Raw genomic sequence first — 22,153 nt, 5'->3', positions numbered from 1 at the left:
TTCTCCTAGCAGCCCTACTGCCCTTTCTAGGCCCCAGGAAACACGACATGGTCGGGCTCCCAAGGCTCCTGTGTTGCCCATGCTCAGCCCCCCGGCCTCCCCGAGGAAACCAGAACAGGAGTGTGACCTGGTCCTCATGTGTCCTGTGTTCAGTGACCTTTGTGCTTCTGCTGGCCCCTCACTCACTGTGCACCCACATGCTCGCTGGTCCAGCCTGTGACCTAGGGTCTGGCTTTCTGCTGTCCTGACTGTTTCTGAGCCCAGATGTGTGAGCCCCTTCAGAACAGTGCCTTGATTTTCTGTTATGCTCTTCACTGGCTTCGGGGGCCTCAGTCTTTCAGAGATTTAAATGACAGTGTGTGTACACTTACCTGTGTTTATAGTTTCTCAGACCACCTGGCCCCACAGGCACTTGGCCCTTCCTCCTGGCATAATTAAACCTCTTTCTCTGGTGGCTTCAGTGGAAACGCATAGGGGTCTCACTCATCTCCAAGGGGAAACCCTCGGCCGCTTCTAAAGCCCAGGGTTCTGTCTCCTGCAGACTTTCTTGCACGTCGGATATAACACTACCCCAGTGGTTATGGGCACAGGTCCTGGGGATTAGGAGTTTGGTGGGTACAGTGGGGCCACACCTGGGTTTGTGGGAGTTGCGGGGGTGGTCCTGTGTTCCCTGGTCTGTCCATGGACGGGCCTCCCCCTTCCTACCTCCCTCAATATGGGGAAATACATGGTTCTCGTTCTGTACATTAAAAAAGATATCAGGATAGGCCTTCGAAGGCAGAGTCTTGTTGAAGGAGGAAGAATGTGGATAGTTGAACCCTCAGTGTGTTTAAAGTGTTTAAAAACCAGGTGCCCCTCAGGCAACCCCCTCTTCCAGCAGATTACAAGTGAACTCTGTGGTCTGACCCTTGCTTCTCCTGGAATCCCTCTGTCTGCCAGTTCTGCTCCCCTCCTGCCATGACCACAGGGATGAGCAGTGGCCGCCCCCTGCTGGCACCTGCTAGGTCTCTGGTCAGTGTGGATGCTGGGCCACACGCTGACACCCCCAGCCTGAAAGTCAGCTGGCCTGGCTACTAGCTGCGGAACTGCATGGTGGAACTGCATGGCAGATCGTTTGCAAAACCTTCGAGCTACCAGGCCTTGAAAGTCAATCCCGCTGTGGCCACAGTGGGGCCAGAGGCTCTGGTGGCCCTTGGCCAGCAGCAGTGACCACAGATAGTACCCTCAGCACCCTTGAGCAGGGTGTGGTGAGAAAGGCTGGCCTTATGTGGGGGGCAGTTCCTCCTCCAGCCTCTGAGACCCTCTGGGTGGCACTGGAAGCCCTGGCCGGCTGGCTGTGGCCTCAGACGGTCCACTCTGCCCCACCCCAGCTCCTCCGTCAGCAGAGTGAGCATGTGTCCCTGAGTCGCTCTTCCCCAGACCTCACTACTACAGCCCACCTGTCCTCCAAATCTCTGCACTTCCTCCCTGTTCTTCTACAGGGGTTAGTGTGAGGTGGGCAGGAAACACCCCTTGGAGAGGTCACTTTTGTGTCAGATGACTCTGCTTATCTCATCTTCAGGGCATCAAGCCGGCCAGCTTTGAGAAAGTACACGATCCAGAAATCAAGGAGATTATTGGGGAATGTATCTGCAAAAATAAGGAAGAGAGGTGAGTTCCCGGCAGCACTGCATCTAGGCTGTTTCTCCTGCTGAATTCTTTCCAGCTGGCCTGCAAAGAGCTTTGGGAGATGGCTGCTTTAGGCCATGGGCGTCCTGGGTGCCAGCACGCCCTCCGGGCAGTCCGTGGACAGCCCCTGGAACACACTTCCAGATTTTGGGGACCGTCCTGGAGCCCCTTCTCTCTTTTGCTGGCTGCTTCTTGCCCACCCAGCCTGGAGCAGGCGGGCTCCTGGGGCCTCGCTCTGCCCCTTATTGCCTTTTGTCTGTGTTGTCCCTGGTGGGCCCATCTATCCCCCGGCCTGTAGGACATGCCTGTGCCTGGGCTCCTTGATTTGTCTCTTCCTGCCCTCCCCTCTCAACTCCAGGCTGCATGTTCATGCATCTATGTCTGACCCATCCCAAACCCCCTGCAGGTTATCATGTTCAAGTAAGAGATGCCACCAAAACCATCCCCCACCTCCTCAGCTGGTCAGCCAGGAAACTGGTTGTCTGTTCTGAGCGTTGCTCCCTCCTCCCTCTTTCCCCCCCACTTCCTCTCTTCTTTCTACCCCTGTCTTTCCTCTCTTGCCCATCCCCCACTCTCTCCTTTCCTCTTCCCCCTCTCCCCTCACTTTTTCCTCTCCCCCTCATGTGCCCTCCTGGCCTGTGCATACCCAGCATGTGACCACCCTGGGCACTGGCCCCAGAGGTGATCACTGTCCTTTCCCACAGCCATCATCTCGAAGGCAGGGGCCCTGTCCTGATCCCTGGGCCTTCTTTTCTGCCCCCTGCGGGTTTTATTCTTTAAGGAAAAATAAAACCCATGTTATATTTTTGGGTTATATTGTGGTTATATGGGTTATATTGTGAGATATAACCCATGTTAGAAAAGTACAAGAAAAACCACACAGAGCCAAAGAATCCGCAGAGTAAACCCTGCAAAACCACCTTGCAGTCCAGGACCTACAGAGAGCCCAGGGGCCATGACCTTGCCCCCCCACCCCCCTTCATCCCCTCTCCACCCTCAGGGGATCTCAACCAACCTCTGATCCTCCCTAGCGGCCATGACCTCAGCCCCTCTCCTGGGACCCTGTAGCGTTTGTCAACCTTGCTGAGGGTCACTTCATCTGGGTGTCCCCCCTTTCATTTTGAGGTAGCTGACCACAGGGGTTGGGCCACTAGCCTACGGTGACCACAGATTTGACCTTGGGAGGAAGCCAGGCCTGGGATAATGCATGGATCCCTTCGTGCTGGGGACGGGAGGGAGCTAAACTAGGGAGCTAAACTAGTGTTTGGCCTAGGTGGTTACCATGGCAACACCCAGTAGCCACACCTTCCCTGTCCTCAGGAGTTTCCCAAAATTCCCCTGAAAATGGGTCCAGTTCAGTCTTACCTGGAGCCAGGTATCTTTGTGACGGCTGAGCTCACCTGCCCCTCAGCAAGCCTATGTCTATACAGCAGAGTCAGGCTTGAAATTCTTTTCTGGATTCCCTGAGTCTCTCACCGTGGGCATGTTTTCTTTTTATAATCAGAGAAAAGTCTTAACTACTACCCAGTGATATGTGGCCGGGAGTATTTTTTTCCTCCCCTGGGAGTTAGGGAATGCACATGCAAACTGTTGTGTGCCCCCTGGAGGGCAAAGCCTGCCCGGCAGGTAGTACGTAGTCAGAGAACTTTCTAGAGGCAGCTGGGTGGCTCATGGCCCCAGCACCCCGTTCAGGGTTGCCCAGCAGGTGTGCCCCTCAGCCTCCCCCTCCCCAGGTATGAGATCAAGGACTTGCTCAGCCACGCTTTCTTCGCGGAGGACACGGGCGTGAGGGTGGAGCTGGCCGAGGAAGACCACGGCAGGAAGTCCACCATTGCCCTACGGCTCTGGGTCGAGGACCCCAAGAAACTGAAGGGCAAACCCAAGGACAATGGGGCCATAGAGTTCACTTTCGACCTGGAAAGGGAAACGCCCGACGACGTGGCTCAGGAGATGGTAATGTGATGCTCGCTTGCTGTGGGTGGTGGGTGGTCTGTGGCAAATCGTGACACGTGCCTTGAAAGCCTGTAGTTTCCAAAGATTAGAACAAAGTCAGAAAGGGTGCACGGTCCCAGCCAGAGGGCGGACTGGAGGAGGACCGTTCATCGGGTACGTCTGTGAAGGACAGCACATATGGGGGTCCCCGCGCCGCCTGGACGCTGGACACCCACTCAGGAACGAACAGTGCAGAGAGGGGCCCAGGGCCTGGTGTGGCAGGAAAGGCCCTTTCAGCCAGCTCCTTGCTGCCTTTGTGTAAATGTGGGCCTTTGAGTTTGCATCTGTTTCATTTTGGTTTTAAGGGGCCTTGTGGCCCAGAAGGCCCAGTGGAGCAGGAGTGTGGGGGTGTTCAGTGTGGCAGAGGGAGAAGGGGGCATGTGAGAAAGTGATGAGACACTGATTTTCACTGGAAACTGAGCAGAAGTAAAAACCAACTTGCTCATTGCAGGGAAACCAGCACTTGCTGTGCTGTTGTAACCATACGAAGTGCACGCCCCTTTCCCTCTCCTTCTAAATGAACGCTTTACTGAATATAGCACATCTATCAAAAGTGTGCGTAAGTCACAAGGGTACGGCCGCCATTCTCCACAACTGGACTCCCTGAACTTAAGAGTGGGAAGTGGACTGTGGTGTAGAGGGTGGGTGGGAGCGGCGGTGGGAGGCCGCCTGTGCAGGCTCTGTGGGCAGCACATCCACCTGCGGTTCTCCAGGCCCTGCTCAGAGCTCGAAGCGGAGGCTGGCTATACCATGTTGGTGTGGGAGCCTCATGGAGGGGCCCAGGCACATGGCGTGTGAGGCGTCCGGGGGGGCTACGTGTGGGTGGTGTAGCAGGTCCATGAGGGATGGAGCAGGAGTGCATGGCCACCATGCCCAGTGGCCTGTGCCCCCGCTGCACCGGGCACGTGCAGCTGGGTGTGGTGTTCCTGTGGATGGCCCAGAGCCCAGGTCAGGACCACCCCACACCTTCCCAGCTGCCAGCAACATCCTGGGGCCCAGAAACAGACACATATGCTGTAAGCGGGTTTAATGGGTCGCTAGCTCCCTGTGTCTGGGAGGCTCTCCCACGGACCTTGCCTGGTGCGCTGTCGAATTGCTGTGTATTTACTGGGAGTTGTGTTAAGATAATTACCAGCATGGTAGTCTTGTGAACGTAGCATCGCCCCTTCTCCTTGTGCTGTGACATCACTGTCTCTTTCCGCTTCCTGCTGAAATTTAAAGCACTAGTGTAAGTAATGAGCGACGGGGCGTGCAGGCCAATAGCCTGTGAGTCAAGGTTCCAGACAGCAGGTCATGTGCAGAATGTCCTGGGGGGGGCCTTTGGGGCTGGGGGGCCTGGCCAGCAGAGCATGCTGACCAGGTGGCAGTGGACGGGGACAGCCCTTGGGGCCGCCTGGGGGGGGTGCCCCTCTGGGATGCTGAGGTAGTGCCGCTGCAGCAGCTCCGGAAGCACAAGTAGTGCTTCCGTCGCCTGTGAGCGTCACCTGCTCTGCAGCTGTGAGGGCACTGGGGAGCCTTCCTGCCCCAGAAGGGATTCAGGCTTCAATGGGAGCCAAGCAGGGTCAAGTATGTAGTCCCAGGAGGACAACAGGGGCTTTGGCACAGAAGGGTTCCATGTGGTGGTGCTACTCAGCGCCATCTGTGCCTCAGCCACCTCTGGCTCAGGGTCTCGGATTCAGTCGCTTTCCTGGGTCCCGTCCCCCCCACCCCCCGCCAGAGGACTGATCTCAGTCTAGATGCCCAGCCCCTCCTGCCGCACAGCCGCCTTCCCCCAGGCACGTCCTCACCAGTCCTGGCACTTGGCTGCAGTGGTGGGCAGCCCCGTGCCCCCCACCCCCATCCTCTGTGCAGTGCAGTGCCCGTGCAGGAAGCACATGACCATGTTCAGGTAAAGAATAAAAATGAAACAACACGTCCCTACCACTCTGCTGAGGAAACAGAAATCCAGCGCCTCGGAGCCAGCTGCGCTGACCTGAAAGTGGCTGCGGTCCCCCAGAGGGGTCTTCATCGCACTGGCCACTGCTCCTGGCTCCTGGCTGGGCCCTGTGGTGGTGCGGGGTCCAGCGGACACCAGGGTCCAGGCCCTCCCTGGATCCTGGGAGCACAGTCCCCGGGCCCCTTCTGGGCCACCCCTGGGCCGGGACCCGGGACCCTGAGGAGGCCCCCCGGCTGCTCTGCAGGGTGGTCGCTTACCCACCGCGGTAAGTCAGCACACATACTTCTTCAAAACTTAAAGTAACAGAGACAACCATGAATGAAACACCAGTGTCAGTTGTCATAAACGGAAGGCCACTTCATAAACAAACTCAATGGGAGCACAGGGTGTCACCATACCATGGGTCTGGGGACCTGGTACGGTGTCTGGGCTGCCTTGTTCTCACGTAGTAGCTGACAGTGAGTGTTGGGTGTGGAAGATGTTGCAGAACTTCATGAGGCCGCCTGAGGGTGGGAGGGAGGCAGATGCGCAGCTTCTCTTCTGCCTCTAAATCCACATCTGAAGTCACCCCCTGCAGGACTTGGGGGTTGTAGGGAGCGTGTGTATGCGGGGATCAGGACATGGGGCCCGGGGGCTGAGGGAAGGGTGGGTTCTCTGGGGCCTGGGCTGCCTCTGATCTGGAGGTGTCCCCTCGGTGTGGGCCGTCAGGGGAGGGAAGAAGGACTGGGGCCCAGCCCCTGGGGTTCTTGAGTCCGAGGTGCCAGCCCTTCCCCTGTCCTCACAGTCTCCAGATAACGGGACATCCCAGTGTGGCCTAGAATTTGGCCAAATCCTTCCCTGTTTGGGAAAAAATAGAAGAAACACCTTGGAGAGGATTGCTGGGGGCATGGGGGGAGTCTGTGAAGATGGAGACAGAAGGAAAAATGGGTCATGGGCAAAAAATAGAAGCGGCAGGCAGGAGCATGTGTGAGTGGCCTCAGTCAGGTGGCTGCGTGGGCCCCGCTGGGCGGCAGGCAGGGCTGACCCCAGGCTCAGCCCCTCACTCACCCTGGCGACATGGGTGGCCTTGCTCACACCTCCGCCCTCCTGGGCTGAGCCTGTTGGGGCCTCGGTGTCAGCAGGGTTCATTCTGTCAGAGTTGTTTTCTGAAACGAGTTTTTGAACTAATTGCAAACTTACAGAAAAGTTGCAAATGTGTGACAAAGAACTGTTTTGAGTTGACATTGCAGCCTAATGCCCCGTGAACTCGAATATGAGGTGTCTGCTTCTCACAGATAAGGACTTTCCTATACAGCCGCCCAGGCAGTCAGAACTGGGGGGCACCCCAGCCCCACTCAGGGCCCCCAGTTGCCCAGTGGAGCCTTCACAAGAGCACAGAGCACAAGTAAGGGGCACGTCCGCTTCAGTAGTCCTGCCACCTTGCTCAGCTCCCTCTCGATCCATCAGTGCGTTTGCAGGAGTGCTGGGCGCACACCGACTCTCCAAGGGTGCTTTCTGTGATCGCGTGGTTGCTGGGTGCCTGCCGCAGTCATAATTAGGAGCTGTTTTGTGGGGAGGTACCTTGGAACTATGCAAATGTCCCAGTTTCACCAAATTTTCCACTTATTTCTATCTCTGCACTCATGGTAGGTTACAGGTGCCAGTGGTGATTTACCTGTCACTGTGCAGCAAATGACCCAAACCAGCACTGTTCATGTGACCTCCCCTGGTCTCCGAGGTCAGGAATTGGCAGTAGTGGCTTAGCAGGCACTTTGGACTCAGGGCCCTGCATGAGGTGCGGCCAGGGCTGACTGGGGCTGATGGTCGGCATCCACACTTACTCACCTGGCTGCTGGTGGGAGATTTAGTTTCCAGCCAGGTGGGTTGTTCCACAGGGGCACTCATGATGCAAGTGATCCACAGGAGGGAGAGACAGCAAGAGAGTGGTAGAGGCAGAGACTGAGTCAGATACCGAGGTGAAGACAGCAAGAGAGACAGAGAGGGGAGGGAGAGACGGAGAAGCAGACAGTGCGAAGACGTGTCCCCCTTTGTAGAACCTCATACTGGCAGTGCCACCACAGATCACTTGTGTTCCTCTTGTGTGCATTTGTGGATATGTTTTTCAAACCATCATGGTGTCACTGTGTATTTTGATGCTCAGAATGTTAGTTTGGCCAGTGGGTGGCCCTGGGTGCTGGCTTTCTCCCTCCGTGGCTGCCATTCTCCAAGCACATCCTCACACTGTGGCACAAGCTGACGTCCAGGCCCCTTTGTCCTCTCCCTGCGGACCTAAACCTGCTCTTGCGTGGGAGCCTGTGCTGTTAGCGGCGTGTCCCGGTTCTGCGTGTGCGTTTGGTCGTGGTTGCCCTCAGTGATCGGTTCAGAAGCACATCTGTGTATTGTGCACACGCTACGCCGTATGCGCACGCGTCTGTCAACATCTGCCTGTGTTTGTCCGTTGTGCATTGAAAGTTGCGAGTTCACACAGTGCCTGACCAGCACCACAAGATTCCTTCTCTGGTTTCTCACTTTGCATGTGGGGATGCCATGGTGACAGCGAGCAGCCTGGCTTCCTTCTGCTGTCTCGGGGCTTGGCCATGAACATCCTTGGAGAGAGCCGTGACGTTTCCTGGGGAGTCGGCTCCTTTACTCATGCTCCCAAATGCTCTGTTGGGTAAATCAGGTTCAGAATTTTGCCAGACACTGTTCATACCTTTTCAGTCTCAAGTTACAGAATGTGCTTCTTTCCCGGTCTCCCTGACTTCTAAGAGAAGGCCACGGACAGCAAGGGCTGTGATCCCTGTCCTTGTTGTCCCTGAGAACACAGACTGGGCCAGCACCTCCTTCCTACCCTTGGGCAGCCTGGCTGTGAGGCTCTGGGAAGCCCCCAGGGCCCAGCTGACGAGCTGCTCCAGGGTGAGAGGAAGATTAGGTCCCCTGTCCTTAACCCAGCCGATTGTTAAGAGCACCTGCCATGTCATCATTGTCCCAGGAGTTGTTCCAGGAGCTAGGTCAGTGCAGGTTTGGATGGTCACTCTCCCAGTGGATTTATAGTCGATGGCTGGAGGGATTTCCTTACGGGATGACGAAGGCATCCCTGAAGGACAAGGGTGAATATCCCCTGAGGAGGGGTCTTCAGCAGAGGTTGCAGGAGCCAGAGGTGCCAGTGCAGGCGGCAGGAGGGGCTCAGCAGTGGGACATGCAGGCGAGGGAGGTCCCAGTAATGACAGGTGACTCCCTTTACAGATTGAGTCGGGGTTCTTTCATGAGAGCGACGTGAAGATTGTGGCCAAATCCATCCGTGACCGCGTGGCCCTGATCCAGTGGCGGCGGGAAAGGATCCGGCCAGCGCTGCAGCCCCAGGAGCAGCGGGAGCCAGGCAGCCCCGACAAGGCCAGGGGCCCACACGCGCCCCTGCAAGTCCAGGTGACCTACCACGCACAGGCCGGGCTTCTGGAGCCCGAGGAGCCTGAGGCTGACCAGCACCACCTCCCCACCGCGCTGCCGGCCAGCGCCACCTCCCTGGCCTGTGAGTACCGCTCTCCCCCATGCCTGCCCCGGCTCACCCTGTAGGTGTGGGCCATTGGTGCGGGCAAGCCTTCTCAAGGAGGTTGTTGGGAGAGTCCCCAGTGTTACAGAGAGCAGACCAGAGGGGTTTAAGTCTTGCCCTTCAGGACAGGTGGGGACAAACGTGCAGGCAGACCCGGGACCTCCTGTGCCCCTCAGGACAGGTGGGGACAAACGTGCAGGCTGACCCGGGACCTCCTGTGCCCCTCAGGACAGGTGGGGACAAATGTGCAGGCAGACCTGGGACCTCCTGTGCCCCTCAGGACAGGTGGGGACAAACGTGCAGGCAGACCTGGGACTTCCTATGCTGCGAGCCAGCGGGATACAGTGGCTCAGTTGGCTACTCACCCGCGTGGAGGATATTAGTCTCAGCCACATGGCTGCCTGGGCTCAGTGTGGCCGCTGCACCCGTGAGAGAGTCTGTGCCAAGACACCTTTGTTCTGGGGCTGCCATTGGCTGCAGGTGGAGCAGTCATGCTGCTGCGACCTTTGTTTCCGGGAGTGTGCGTCCCCAAGATTATCTCCCTTGTAGTGCGGAACCTTTGGGCCTGTTGTCTGTTCCTGGGGGGGTTGCTGATGAGCAGTGGGATCGCTTTGTACCTGGCTTCATCTCAGAGCACCGGAAGTCAGAACCCAGTGTTGTCTGCAAGTCTAGCAGAAATGTGTCCTGCCTTTGCCCTCAGTGTCCCCAAATGCAGCTGTGAGCTGAGGACGGAGGCCGTGGCCTGTTCTGTCTGTCTGAGAAAAGTGTGCAGAGAGCTGAACAGCCTGCTGAAGCCACTGTTTCTGCTTGTTCACGTGGAAAGACGGAAATAGTTTAATTTGTTTAGTGGCACACCCTTCGTGTGTCATTAAAGTAGCTGAACGTCCTTCAGAGTTGGCTGTTCCATTTAAAAAGCAGTGGCTGGCTGTCACTTGGAGACGGTTTGCTTAGTGTTTACTTCCTTCCGATCTGCTCAAGTTTGCTTTGGAGAATAAAATTGCTGCATTATCGTGTTTCATTTTCTGATAAACCAAAAATACTGATTAAAGAGCATACGCTTTGTTTAGGAAAAAGCACTGCACACTTTTAAAATGTAATTGTTAGTCGAACAATTTCTAGGACAGGAATTAAAACATTTTTTGTTGTTGTTGCACTTTGGAGGGACAGTGTGGACCTAGAATAGGCCCTGCTGTGGTCAGAAGTCAGGATCCAGCTTTGACCCGTTGTGTAGACAGAACGGGCTCAACAGATGAGTTCAGTTTAGGGTGGTCATTCTGTCTGCAAACAGACCCCTTCCTTCCAGCTCAGAAGGATTCTGCATGCTTCATGCAGCGGCTACACTTCTCTGCCAGAGTGAATGTTTTATGGATAAAGTGTTTTTACCCATTTATTGTAATTTTTTAAAAATAAGTAACATTCGCGTCATATAAAATTCAAAAAGTGCAAGATGGTGAACAGCAAAAGTCAGTTACTATTCCTCTCTGGAGGCCACTGATGTTACCTGTCCCTTAATTGTACCTTTTTCCAGAGAGAGCCTACACATGATTGCTCACACACACGTGCACACATGCACTCCTGCCTCTGTGCCACAACCCAGCGCACGCTGTCACTCAGCACTTTGCTGGGTGCAGACACGAGGCCTGTGCGCAGCTGTCCTCTGGCTACAGTGCCCATGGATGGATGGCTCTGCTTCATGGAGGTAACCTGATGGGGATGCCAGGCCGCGCACGTCACAAGAGAAAGGACCTGACCTTAGGTAACAAGATTGGCACACACGCACGTTCATATGTTGGAAGGTCCAGCAAACATCACATTTTATGAGTCTCCATTACGTTTTCTGCTACGTAACTACCCACCACAATCCACATCAAGCTCAGTGAGGGGGCTTGGCCTAGCACCTGATGACTGCAAGAGAGTAATTTGTCAGTAGGTTTAAAAGCAATTTTTAAACCAATTTTTAATTATACAAATAATAAACATGTCAACTTAAATAATTTTAAATGTTACATGTACAGTTAGAATTGGTTTATGTGAAATTTGTCAGGTCTGTACCCATTCTCATGCATTCTCTCTCTCTGTTTTTGTGTCTGTGCTTCCGTCTTGTGCAAGCACACTTTCTATCTCTGTCTTCGTCTGTCTGTCTCTCTCCTCTCTCTGTCTTTACTTCTGTCTCCTCTTTCTCTGTCAGTGGAAATCACTACCAGACACCTCATTAAAAACCAGAGCCATTTGTCTAATTGGTTTTGCACAATCAAATCTCAGCATTCTTATGTCTTCCACGGTTAAAATAAGTTCTTATCAACCCTGGGGAAAAATTATTTTGATGCAAAGCTGACAAGATTCCCTTTTATTTTAGTTGTTTGAAGTTGCAAAGGGACATTATGTTGAGAATCTGAAATGTGGTTCCCTGTAGGAATAGCTTGGTGTTCATAGGTGACAAATCGTAATTTTTGTGTAGCTTTAGAATCTGGAAGCAGTAAACTAGAAGTGCCATTTCAAGTAGGTTTTTGTCACTCTTTACTCGCAGAACCACACAGGTGACCTGCCTTCCTTGGTACGTTTGTGCAGATGAGCTGTGTGCTGTGTGGGTCCTGTCCTGGGGGCCGCTTGCCACTGTGGCCACTTTCACTGGCCATTCTGGGCTAACTGGCTGAGGCCATGGGGCTTCTGGGTCCCCTCTCATGGCCTCTCTGCGGGATACGGGCCTTGTCAGCCCCATTTTTCAACCAAGTTAGACCTGGCATGTGATATGAGAGGCTGGGTTTGGACCCAGATCTCCCTGCTTCAGGCTCTTTGCCATGGTCAATAAAGGGGGTCAGGGTCCCCCCCGTGCCTCCATGTGATAACTGTTTCTTCCACATGACTGGAGCGCTTCCTAACTTGGACATCCCATTGGCCTCTCAAGATCCCTTGCTCCATTGACGAGTTGAATGAGGGTCACTGTCAAGTACAAGTTTGGTGCCACATGGGGTCCCCATCTAAGCCAGGGAAGCAGCTGTCCTGCCTATGAGGCCTGTGTGAGGTGCCCCCCTGGGGCCCGGGGTGACCTACAGTGGTGCCACACCCCTCCCCCACCAGGGTCATCTCTGGGTGGTACAGTTAGTGCCCATACTGCTCTGTAGTTGACTGTGTAAAATGACCCACATTCAGTACTTATGTGATCTGGAAACATAACCAAGTCTTTGTTTTGCAGAAGAAAACATACGGACGAGCCAAGCGTTCATGTGTGAGCCCACGTTTGCGTCCTCCGAGTCTTGTGTAGAATGCCGTGGGAGTGACGTTTGTGGTGCTCCCTCTGAGCTGTGCCTTTGTCTTCCCTAGCCGACAGCACGTTCGACAGCGGCCAGGGCTCTACCGTGTACTCGGACTCGCAGAGCAGCCAGCAGAGCGTGGTGCTAGGCTCGCTGGTGGATGCAGTGCCACCTACTGCCCAGAGTGTGTGCAGCCCCCCAGTGAGCGTGAGCGATGGGACCGCCTTGCCACGTAGCCTGCCCTCGCTGGGCGCCTACCAGCCTTCCGTCGCGGTGAGTCAGCTCAGCTCTTGCACCAGAGACCCTCGTGCAGTCTGTGATGGACTATCCAGGCTTTGCTGGCCTGTGGTCAGTTCCTGGCCATTCAAAAGCAGGCCCATGGGAGGCCCATCCTTGTCAGTAACTGCAGGGCTGCAGGCTGGCGCAGGCTGTGACCTACCCTGAGAGAGCTGCCTGGTGAGAAAACAAGCAGCCAGTGACACCCAGTGCTTGCAAAGCTGTGATGAGCTGCCAGGGTCCCACTCTCAGAGCCATGCAAAGCTGGCATCATCTGTAGTACGGAAACCTTTGATTTTTGTCTGTTCAGCTTCCCTGAGGGGATGGCACCTCTGCCAGGTAGGAGGCAGCTGTTAAATGTTAGAGGTATAGATGAGGCTGAATCGTGGGAAACGTTTTCTGTGTTGTTTGAGAAGCTGGATGGAAAGGGCCTCATGCTTATACCTGAATGTGGGATACTGGGTAAGCCTAATAAGCGAAATGGAAATGGCTAGATGAGAGGGTCACATTTGACATTTGTTTTTCGATTCTGATTTGTTTTTCACTCTGAAGAAAGTAAAAGAATCGCTTGCTTCGCAGCCCCAAGCAGTCAGAAGTTGGCCTCGAGGCAGGCAGTGGAGTGGGGTCCAGAGACAGGTTAGACCCCAAGGCCCAGAAGCGGGCCAGGGCTTGGTGCCCCTGCCCTAGGAGCTGCCCCAGTGCCCCGGGCTCTCGCTGGCACACTGCCTCCCGGGCCCTGCAGCCTCTGGCCGCCTTGCTCTCTCCGCCCTCTCCTGCTGTCTGCTTGGGAACAGAAGGCCCCTTTGTAAAAGCAGTTGAAGTGTCTGCCTCTGCTCATCCGAGTCCGGGACTCACTGGCAATGTGCCTTTGCAGTTTTGCTCGTTTCACGAAATGAAGTGAAATACAGTTTTAAATGGCAGGAACAGCTTTTAGGAAAAGGCCTCTTGCTCAGTGGTGTTTCTTAACTTTTGGTTCACCTGTGCTGGAGGTGAGCTGGAGCGTCCTACTAGGTGTTCCCTTCCTGCAGGGTGTGCTCTGTCCATGTTGGCAGCGCCCGGCCAGTCCCAGCTTCCGCGCGCAGATGGAAGCCCGGGCACAGGGAGGTCAAGGGTGGGCGGGCCAGACCACTCAGCTGGAGCATTTTTCCCCTGTCTTGCCTGTTTACATCTTGGACAGAAGGGTGGGGCCTGGAGGGGGTCCCGAGGGCACGCCCAGGGCTCCTGGGGAGGGTTGCTGTGGTGAGCTGCTCCTGGGACCCAGTGGAGGACAGAGGGCTTGGGAGCAGAGCCACTCTTCTGGGACTTCTTGTGCCCATGCGTGAGGGCTCATATCTGTGGCCCCATTTCTCTCCTACTGTCCAAGTTGCTGGAGACCCCGCCTCTGGAACACCTCTGCATCTGGTGCTGTCCCGCAGTTTGTTCCCAAGTTTCTGTTTTCTATGAACGTATCACATGCGTACGTGTTGTATAGTACTATAGACAAGAAGCACGTACATTTGTATCTTTTCCCCAGTGAGGGATATAACAAGCATTTCTCCATGGTTTCACAAAGCCCTTATAATGATTTTTTCTCATGGTTGCATAACATTCTGTGGAGCTGATGTTCCAGAATGTTCTCTGGTTATGAATTGTGGCCATTCTCGGCTTAGGGGCCACCACACCTTGCTTCTGCTGATTCATGTTATTAGGAAAAGCATCCCTGGCAGGACTGGGCATGGGGAGTGAGAGATGGGTCCCTGCGGCTGTCACATGCGTGGCTGGGTGGGGGTCTTCAGGGCAGCTGCTGAGCCTGGCCCCTGCTGCTCTCTACAGCCTGGCGTGTCGGTGGGCCCTGTCCTGCCCCTCACCCGAGCTCCACTTCCACAGCAGCATTTCCCGGAGTCGGCCATGAGCTTCACCCCCGTGCCGACTGGCCCAGGCCAGCCTATGCCCTCTGGCCACCAGGTGAGTGCAGGCTGCCCCTCCCTGTGGCCACCATGGGTGCTTCAGTCTGCCCTGACCATCTGTGTTGGCTGGTCTGGGCCCAGGTGCCGATGGGAGTTAGGGCGGGTCTCTTGTGGCTGTGGACCCATGGCAGTTGGAGGGGCCTCGCTCACATACAATGATTCTCCCAAGTCTTCCTGTCCTGGGCTCCTGCTGGGTGGGTGTATGCGTGCGCACGTGCTCGTTGATTTTTTCTGTCATGTCTCAGCACCTGGGGCATCTCTCAGCAGGACGCTGGTCTAAGAGAAGCCCCCCCTCTCTCCTCCAGCCTCCTCCGCTGGCCCAGCCAGCACCCCTGCCACAGGTCCTGGCCCCGCAGCCTGTGGGCCCTCTCCAGCCAGGGCCCCCCCACCTGCCTCCGTACCTGGCTCCGACCTCCCAGGTGGCCCCTGCTCAGCTGCAGCCCCTCCAGATGCCACCCATGCCCCTGCAGCCACTCGCTCAAGTCCCTCCGCAGGTACCTCCCTACTCCTGTCCTCCACCCTTCTCCCACAGTAGGGCCGCGGTGCCCACCTGCCCTGTGTCTGTCTCAGGTGCGTCTGGCACGGGCTATGTTTGCCTGACTCAGGTACGCAGATACAGTCACTGTCTGTCCTTAGAGCCATCTGAGGCCATGCTGACCATGGTCCCTTGGGGGCGGGGGTGGGCACTGTGTGACCAGTGACACTTGATGCCACATGGTTGGTCCTCGGGTGCCGTTGCCCAGGCTAATGCCATTGTTGGTCATGGGGATGGCTTTCATCTCATGGTCCTGTCACAGTTGTCTCAGGACAGTGATGGAAGCGCTGCTTCATGAGGAGGGTGTGAGTGTCCCTGCGGCTCACCCTGCCCCCCAGCGGCTCTGACCTGTCAGCTGTTCCCCGTCACCTGGCCTGTGCTCGTCATGTTGTGTGAGAGTCACTTTCATTGTCCAGCAGCTGCCTTGCTTATTGGTGGTCATGGCAGTTAGTGGCTTTTCAGATACACAGAAGTTGGTTTGTACATTTTTGCTGCCTTATAATCACACAAAGGCACTTACATGGTGCTCACGTGCCTGTCACCGGAGAGGCTTTACTTTAAAGAGGGACTGTCAGAGAATCTGCTGAAGTGTTTCAAGCGTGGGATCCAGACACTGGGACTTTCCAGGGTGGAAGACCGGACATGGAAGGTTTGGAAGCTTCCACTGTAGGGAGACGCCCTCCCCCCTGCTAAGTGGCATGGCCAGCAGCAGGGGGCTCAATGATATGCTTTCCCCAAGAGAACCTGCCAGGGAATTTAGTCTCAGTGTGAACTGATACAGATTAGAGAGAATCAGGCAAAGTAACTTCAGCTGTTTGGGCCCTGTCTGGTGGTCCTCACCATCCTAGCTGTTGTGAATGAAACATGCCAAAGCTGTGAACTGGTGGTCACTGCTGTGACTGCGCGCATGTGAGCTTCCTCTGCCATCTTCGGAGCCACCCAGAGTCCCTCTATGGTGGTACTGAAGGGAGCGCCCCCAGGTGGTTCCTGCGCCCCTCGCCCTTCTGAGCCTCCTGCCTTTCCTTCTCTGGTTGAACATGTTGTTCACCTGGTTCCATTTAAATTAGATGTACATTTGAGTTCCTTTGGCAGCTGCATGAAAGTGTCTTGGGCAGAACCTGCGGGGGGTGTGGCTGTTCTTGCCTGGGGCAGGTGTGCCTCCAGGCAGTGGGGCTGACATGCTCATGTCTCTTTCAGATGCCTCCACTTCCTGTCATCCCCCCCGTCGCTCCGCTGGCCACAGTCGACAGCCTCCCCGACCTGCCGGCTGCCAGCGGGCCCACTGTGCCTCCCCCTTCTCAGTATTTCTCTCCGGCCGTCATCTTGCCAAGCCTCCCACTCAACACCGCTGCTCCCCTGCCCACGTCACCGGCCTTGCCTCTGCAGACAGTCAAGCTGCCCCACCCCGCCGGGGCCCCTTTGACCATGCCATGCCGGACCATTGTGCCAAACGTGGCAGCCGCCGCCACTGCCATCCCTCTGCTGGCTGTGGCCCCACAGGGCATGGCTGCCCTGTCCATTCATCCTGCCGTGGCCCAGCTCCCGGCCCAGCCCGTGTACCAGGCAGCCTTTCCACAGATAGTGCCCAGCGACGTCCCGCCTTCTCCCCTCCACACGGCACAGAGCCTGAGGGCCACCCCTCCGCAGCCAGCACCCCCCACGCTGCCACAGCCCCACCCGCCAAGCATCACCCGCCTTCCCGAGCAGACGGCTCCTGCCACTGGGGTGGGGAGCCAGGTAATCCACCTGCTGGGGGCCTGCCCTCTAGGCACTGGGAACCCCGTGGCACCCAGCGATGTGAGGGTCTGCAGGCCTCTCTCCTTCTGAGCACCTGGGCGGGGGTGCGGGCAGAAGGTACGCACGAGCAGGCGCCACGGCTCTGCAGGCTTGCCTTTGTCTCCAGCATGGGGATGTATGCTGCCCTCCCATGCCTGGCACAAGTCAGGAGCCAAAGGATCATGGTGGCAAAGGTTCCACTGTGGGCCTTTCCCAAGGGTCAGTAGCAGCTGCTCGTGGGGGGGGGGTCTCCAGCCACACGGGGTCACGGCACCTGCCCTCACGTACGTGGCGCCTGGCAATCTGTATGCGGCTGTGTCAGCTCCTGTGGGATCTGGGAAGGCTCACACTGCCTGTTTGTCCCCTCCTAGACCCCATGTCAGCAGCCAGGAAATGGGGTACCAGGGTTCTTGGAGGGGGGGGTCTGTCAGTCATGGGCTGGGCAGTGCTGGAGGCACATGGCTGCTGGTTCCAAGGCAGTGATGGCAGCCAAGGATGATGTCCCAGTCAGGTGGGGGTCTCAGTGACTTGCCAGGCTGACTGCAGGGAAACAGGGACACTTGCCCTGCTGGATGGGCTGGCCTCGTGGTGGCTCCACAGGCCCCACATGTTTGAGAGTGTCAGGGCTGTTATCCAGCCTGTGTGAGGACAGGAGTAGTGTTGGGGCCTCTCACCTGGGCGCCTCTTTCCAGGGCACCCTCCTACCTGAGGGGCCTCTCACCTGGGCACCCTCTCACCTTGGCACTCTTCCACCTGGGGGCCTTTCATGTGGGTTGGGCCTCTTACTTGGGGATCTTCTCACCTGGTCACCTCTCACCTGGGCACCCCTCAGCTGGCCCCACTCTGGCTCTAAACCTCAACAGCCCTGTGCCCATGGGCACCATCCTTTGCCTTTTAAAGCTCAGGTTCCTCCTTTGTAAGGTGGGGCTGATGCTCCCTTTTGGTTCTGTCAGGAAGATTCATCCCATATCTTTCCAGGGTGCCAGGTGCCCTTAGCTCATGGGAATTACTCCAGCCTGACTAAGACTCCACGTCCTGAGTGTATGTAAATGCTGGACACGCCTCTTGTTGTCTTCACAGAAGGGATTTGTTTTTGGAGACGGGAAGGATGGTTTCTGTTGATTAAACACAAGTGTGAGGAGGCACAACAGTCCCATGTCCCGACTGAGCGAGCGCCTGGACAGTCTGTTACTTAGAGTAACGCCCACTCATGGGTCAGGGCCTTCGGGAAAGCCGAGGCCTGCTTGGAGGCCTGCAGCATCAGGGCCTGGGCACTTGCTGCCCACGTTGGCCTGGCACGTCATTGACATTGGGTTGTTTGCTCAACCTGTGGCTGGAGAAGGCACTATGCACTCAGAGGTCACCGGCCAGGCCCAGGGCCTCCCCACTGCCTGGCTAAGGGTGGGTCTGGGCTTTATTGATGGGCTGGGCTGGCTGCCCCACGGGCTTCCCTGTGGCTGACCCGTCTTGTGCCAGCAGGCGCAGCAGGGGGTCGTCCTACTTCTGACTTCAACCCTGAGCTGGAGCAGGATGGAGTCTCCTGCCATTTCTGGCTGGGGCACTCCTGCCTGTTAGCCTCTCCGCTGATAGTTTTTAAAGAGAAAACAGTAAGGAGTCAATCCTGCCTCCCAGGTTGCCCCACGGGGCCCCCTCCTCAGGAGGAGGAGTTGGGGCAGCATGCAGTCCAGCCGGTGTTGGTGCTGCTGAGTGACCACACTTACGGCTTTTCAGCCTGACTCAGCTAGAGGTGCATAAGTGATTGTGGTTTTAGGTTAGATTTTACACAAGTGTGGACTCGAGTGCCTGTTCTTGTTTGTGTCTGCTAACTGTACAAACATTCTCTGAGGCCAGGCCTTGCTAGTGGGGGGCGTGGGCGCACTGGAGAGACACAACTTGACACCCGCAGCCCAGGTGTGCTCACTGCCTGGCTGGACAGGGAAGGGCCTGCATTGCCGCAGGATGCCCAGGGCCCCTCAGGGACAGCAAGGCACCCCAATTTGCATCCCTGTCCTCTGTGCCCCCAGGTCCTGCTTGGCCACCCACCTCCGTATGCCATGGACATCACCGCCCAGGTCCACACGGTGCCCACTCCAGCTGCCGTCCTCTCCCCACCTCTGCCGGAAATAGTGCCACCTGCTGCCCCTGAGCTCCTGCCTCAGCTCCCCAGCTCCCTGGCCCCTGTGATGGTGGCTGCTGCTCAAAGCTTGCCCGTGCAGACCACTGCGCTCCTGCCGCCTTCTAACCTACCACTGCCCAGTGGTCCTGGGCTCTCCAGCTCCTGCCCAGCTGTCCAGCTGACAGTAGAGCTGGCCCCTGAGGTGTGTGCCCTCCCCATGGGGCTAGGAATCCAGCGTGTCACCCCGATGCCTGGCCCAAGCATCGCAGCAGCCCCCCTTGCGGTGCCCTTGGGTCTCAGCCCCAGAATTCGGGTTGCACTGGGGAAGGTGGAAGCATGTGCCCCAGGACAGCTGTGGGTGCCGTTCTTCCTCGCTCTGCCGCCGTGTCACACTTTCCTTCAATGCACATCCAGGTGGAAGGGGGGTGACTTTTACACAGAGGTTTAGAGTGCTTTCCCTCGGAGGTGATGGGAAGGCCTCTGCCACCAGCCTCCCTGGGTGCATGTGCTGCCTCGTAGGGGTGAGCAGAGTGGGTTAGTGTGTTTGAGAAGGGGAGGCTCCAGCGTTTAGGAATCCACTTGCTTCCAACGAGATAAAAACCTTCACACCTGCCGCCCTGTTGTCAGAAGGGAGCGGGCAGTGGGCTGGGCTGTGGAGGTCGGGAGACAGCCGGCCGCCTGTGGCTGTGCCGTGGGGAATCCACTGTGATCCATCTTCCTTTCCATGGTTTTATTGCAGGAGCAGGCCTCACAAGACAAGCAGCCCGGTCTCCTGCAGAGCTGTGAGAGGTAACGGCTCAGGTGGGACGCACGGGGATGGTGTGGGCCCACATGCCAACTCAGCCTGCCTGCTGCCGGGGTGCAGGGATCCCGCCTCACTGCCCCCACATGTCTGGGCTTCTGACAACATTCCCTGGTTCTGAGCCTGACTTGGGGAAGCCTCAGGGAGCTCCTCTGGGGTCTTTGTCGTCACTTGTTGAAATGTAGTCGTTGTCAGACACTCCCAGCTGTGTTCGAGGTCCTGGCGCTGGTCTGTGGTACCGAGAATGCTCCAGAAGGGAGAGTCAGTAGGTCCAGGAGGTGGGGGAGGCTGGGAGGGCAGAGCAGAGTCCAGCGCACACCTCGGTGTCTCCTAGTCCTGGGACATGTCGTGTTGGGCAGGGCCTGGTTGTAGGACGTGACCCTGCGTCCCACCTCCCGGTGAGTCAGCACTGAGCGCATTGCTCTGCACTCTCCTCAGATTCTGCAGCAGCCCCACTGCTTGGCATGTTCCCATTGCACAGATACAGATAGGGAGACTGAGGCACGGAACACGATTGTTTCTTAATCCTGATGTTTACTGTAAGCAGGTTGGCTGCTTCACAGGTCAGTAGGCTGAGAGAACCCAGGTCTCGGATCAGAAAGCCCAAGCGTCCCCCACAACCTCAGAGCCGCCCAGGATTCCGAGCAGGCTCGGGAGCTTTTCTGCTGGGCATGGGTTTTTTTAGCTGAGCACACTCAGATGCTAGAGCTTCTGGCTGTTTTCTGAAAAGCCAAGCTTCTCATGTGAGGCCAGATTGCAGGTCGTTTCTGTGGGCTCAGTAATATTCTTGGTTTTCCGGCAGCTACGGCGGTTCCGATGTCACTTCTGCGAGGGAGCTGAGTGATGGCTGTGAGGGTGCGTTTGGTGGGGGGAAACTGGAAGGCAAGCCCACCCGGAAACATCACCGAAGGTCCACACGCACACGCTCCCGCCAGGAGAGGGCTAACCGTCCCCGGCTGACCATCCTGAATGTGAGGAGCCCGGCGCGGCAGGCTGGTGGGCGCAGGACTGGCTGGGAGCGGTCTCCTCCTTGGTCTCACTGCTCCAGTGTCCCATAGGTATGCAACACGGGTGACAAGATGGTGGAGTGCCAGCTGGAAACACACAACCACAAGATGGTGACATTCAAGTTTGACCTGGATGGGGACGCGCCCGACGAGATCGCCACATACATGGTAAGTGGGGGTCCCGCTGGGTCAGGTGAGTCAGTGACTTCCCTGGTTGGTGAGGCTGTCTCCTCTGTGTCCCTGGGGTCCTCAGCTGCCAGCCCCCGCTGAGGGAATGTTTGTGGCCAGCCTTTCCTGTCCTCTAGCTGTGCTGGCTTGTCATCAGGCGGCCTGCTTCTCAAGCCATAGGTGTTCCTGCTGAGCTGTGCAGTCCCAGGCTCAGGGACCAAGCCCCCTGGCCATGTGTCACCTCCGGGGTTTACTACGGAGCAGAAATGAAGCAGACCAGGCCGTGAGGACCGGGCAGGTCGCCGCGCTCCCACGGCCGCGCCCTCCCACAGCTGCTGTGCTCTTGCAGGTGGAGCACGACTTCATCCTGCAGGTTGAGCGGGAGACGTTCATTGAGCAGATGAAGGATGTCATGGACAAGGCGGAGGACATGCTCAGCGAGGACACGGATGCCGACCGTGGCTCTGACCCTGGGGCCAGCCCGCCGCCCCTCAGCACCTGCGGCCTGGGCACTGGGGAGGTGAGTGGGCCTGCGGGGTCGTGGGAAGCCCAGGGCCTGCTGACTCCCAGCCACAGGCTCTGAGAGCAATGCTCGGACATCATGTGCCTACTGCAGGAGCCCTCAGGGTGTGCATTGTGGGGGGGATGCGGCAGGCGGTGGGCACCTGTGTCCAGTTGGAAACACCCAAGCTCTGAGGCCCTGGGATATCTGGGGGCACCAAAGTGCTCCCAGTTCTCGGTGCACACAGTCTGCTGATTTCTGACCCTTTACCTCCCTCAGGAGAGTCGCCAATCCCAAGCCAATGCCCAGGTGTATCAGCAGAACGGTATGTCTGCCTCCTGGGCCACACCCCACCCATGTTTGCCTCGGAAGCAGCATTTCTGTCATTGTCTGTTCTGTCTCCCAGCAAGCGTTTGATAAGAGCCCCACTGAGCATATTGTTAGGGGGTTTGGCTGTCACATGGGGGCATTTTCAGAGCACCACCACCCCACCACCCCAGGACAGCCACTCTGTCTGTCCCAGGTGTGGACTTGGCTGCTGCCTTCTGGTCTCTTGGCCAGCAGTATCCCTTCCCTGATGGTACCTTGTGTGTCATAGGAGCTAAGCCTGTGCTGGGGATGCTTGCAAGGGCCTCCAGTGGCCACGAGG

The 22,153-nt window shown here is 56.9% G+C and overlaps 1 protein-coding gene across 13 annotated transcripts in view; it reads left to right on the top strand.

The window, feature by feature from the left end:
* The window catches only part of WNK2 (WNK lysine deficient protein kinase 2), a 110,346-nt gene that overhangs the window by 34,745 nt on the left and 53,448 nt on the right, over positions 1–22,153 (top strand). For 11 of the 13 annotated variants that reach the window (XM_088793074.1, XM_074330185.2, XM_074330184.2 and 8 more), the window contains exons 6-18: positions 1,562–1,650; positions 3,402–3,621; positions 8,822–9,104; positions 12,447–12,649; positions 14,465–14,596; positions 14,904–15,092; positions 16,331–16,870; positions 18,934–19,227; positions 19,765–19,814; positions 20,630–20,798; positions 20,886–21,002; positions 21,352–21,522; positions 21,784–21,829. In XM_088793074.1, coding sequence (XP_088649200.1) covers positions 1,562–1,650; positions 3,402–3,621; positions 8,822–9,104; positions 12,447–12,649; positions 14,465–14,596; positions 14,904–15,092; positions 16,331–16,870; positions 18,934–19,227; positions 19,765–19,814; positions 20,630–20,798; positions 20,886–21,002; positions 21,352–21,522; positions 21,784–21,829 — 2,503 coding nt within the window. The remainder of the gene's footprint in view (positions 1–1,561; positions 1,651–3,401; positions 3,622–8,821; positions 9,105–12,446; positions 12,650–14,464; positions 14,597–14,903; positions 15,093–16,330; positions 16,871–18,933; positions 19,228–19,764; positions 19,815–20,629; positions 20,799–20,885; positions 21,003–21,351; positions 21,523–21,783; positions 21,830–22,153) is intronic. The other 2 variants (XM_074330183.2, XM_074330188.2) reach the window with 2 other exon arrangements.

Source organism: Rhinolophus sinicus, chromosome 16, assembly GCF_057876585.1.
Source record: "Rhinolophus sinicus isolate RSI-liver-muscle chromosome 16, RSI-T2T, whole genome shotgun sequence".
In the NCBI taxonomy this organism is placed as follows: domain Eukaryota; kingdom Metazoa; phylum Chordata; class Mammalia; order Chiroptera; family Rhinolophidae; genus Rhinolophus; species Rhinolophus sinicus.
Note: the sequence above shows the minus strand (reverse complement) of the source record. Positions and strands in the feature narration are given on the sequence as shown.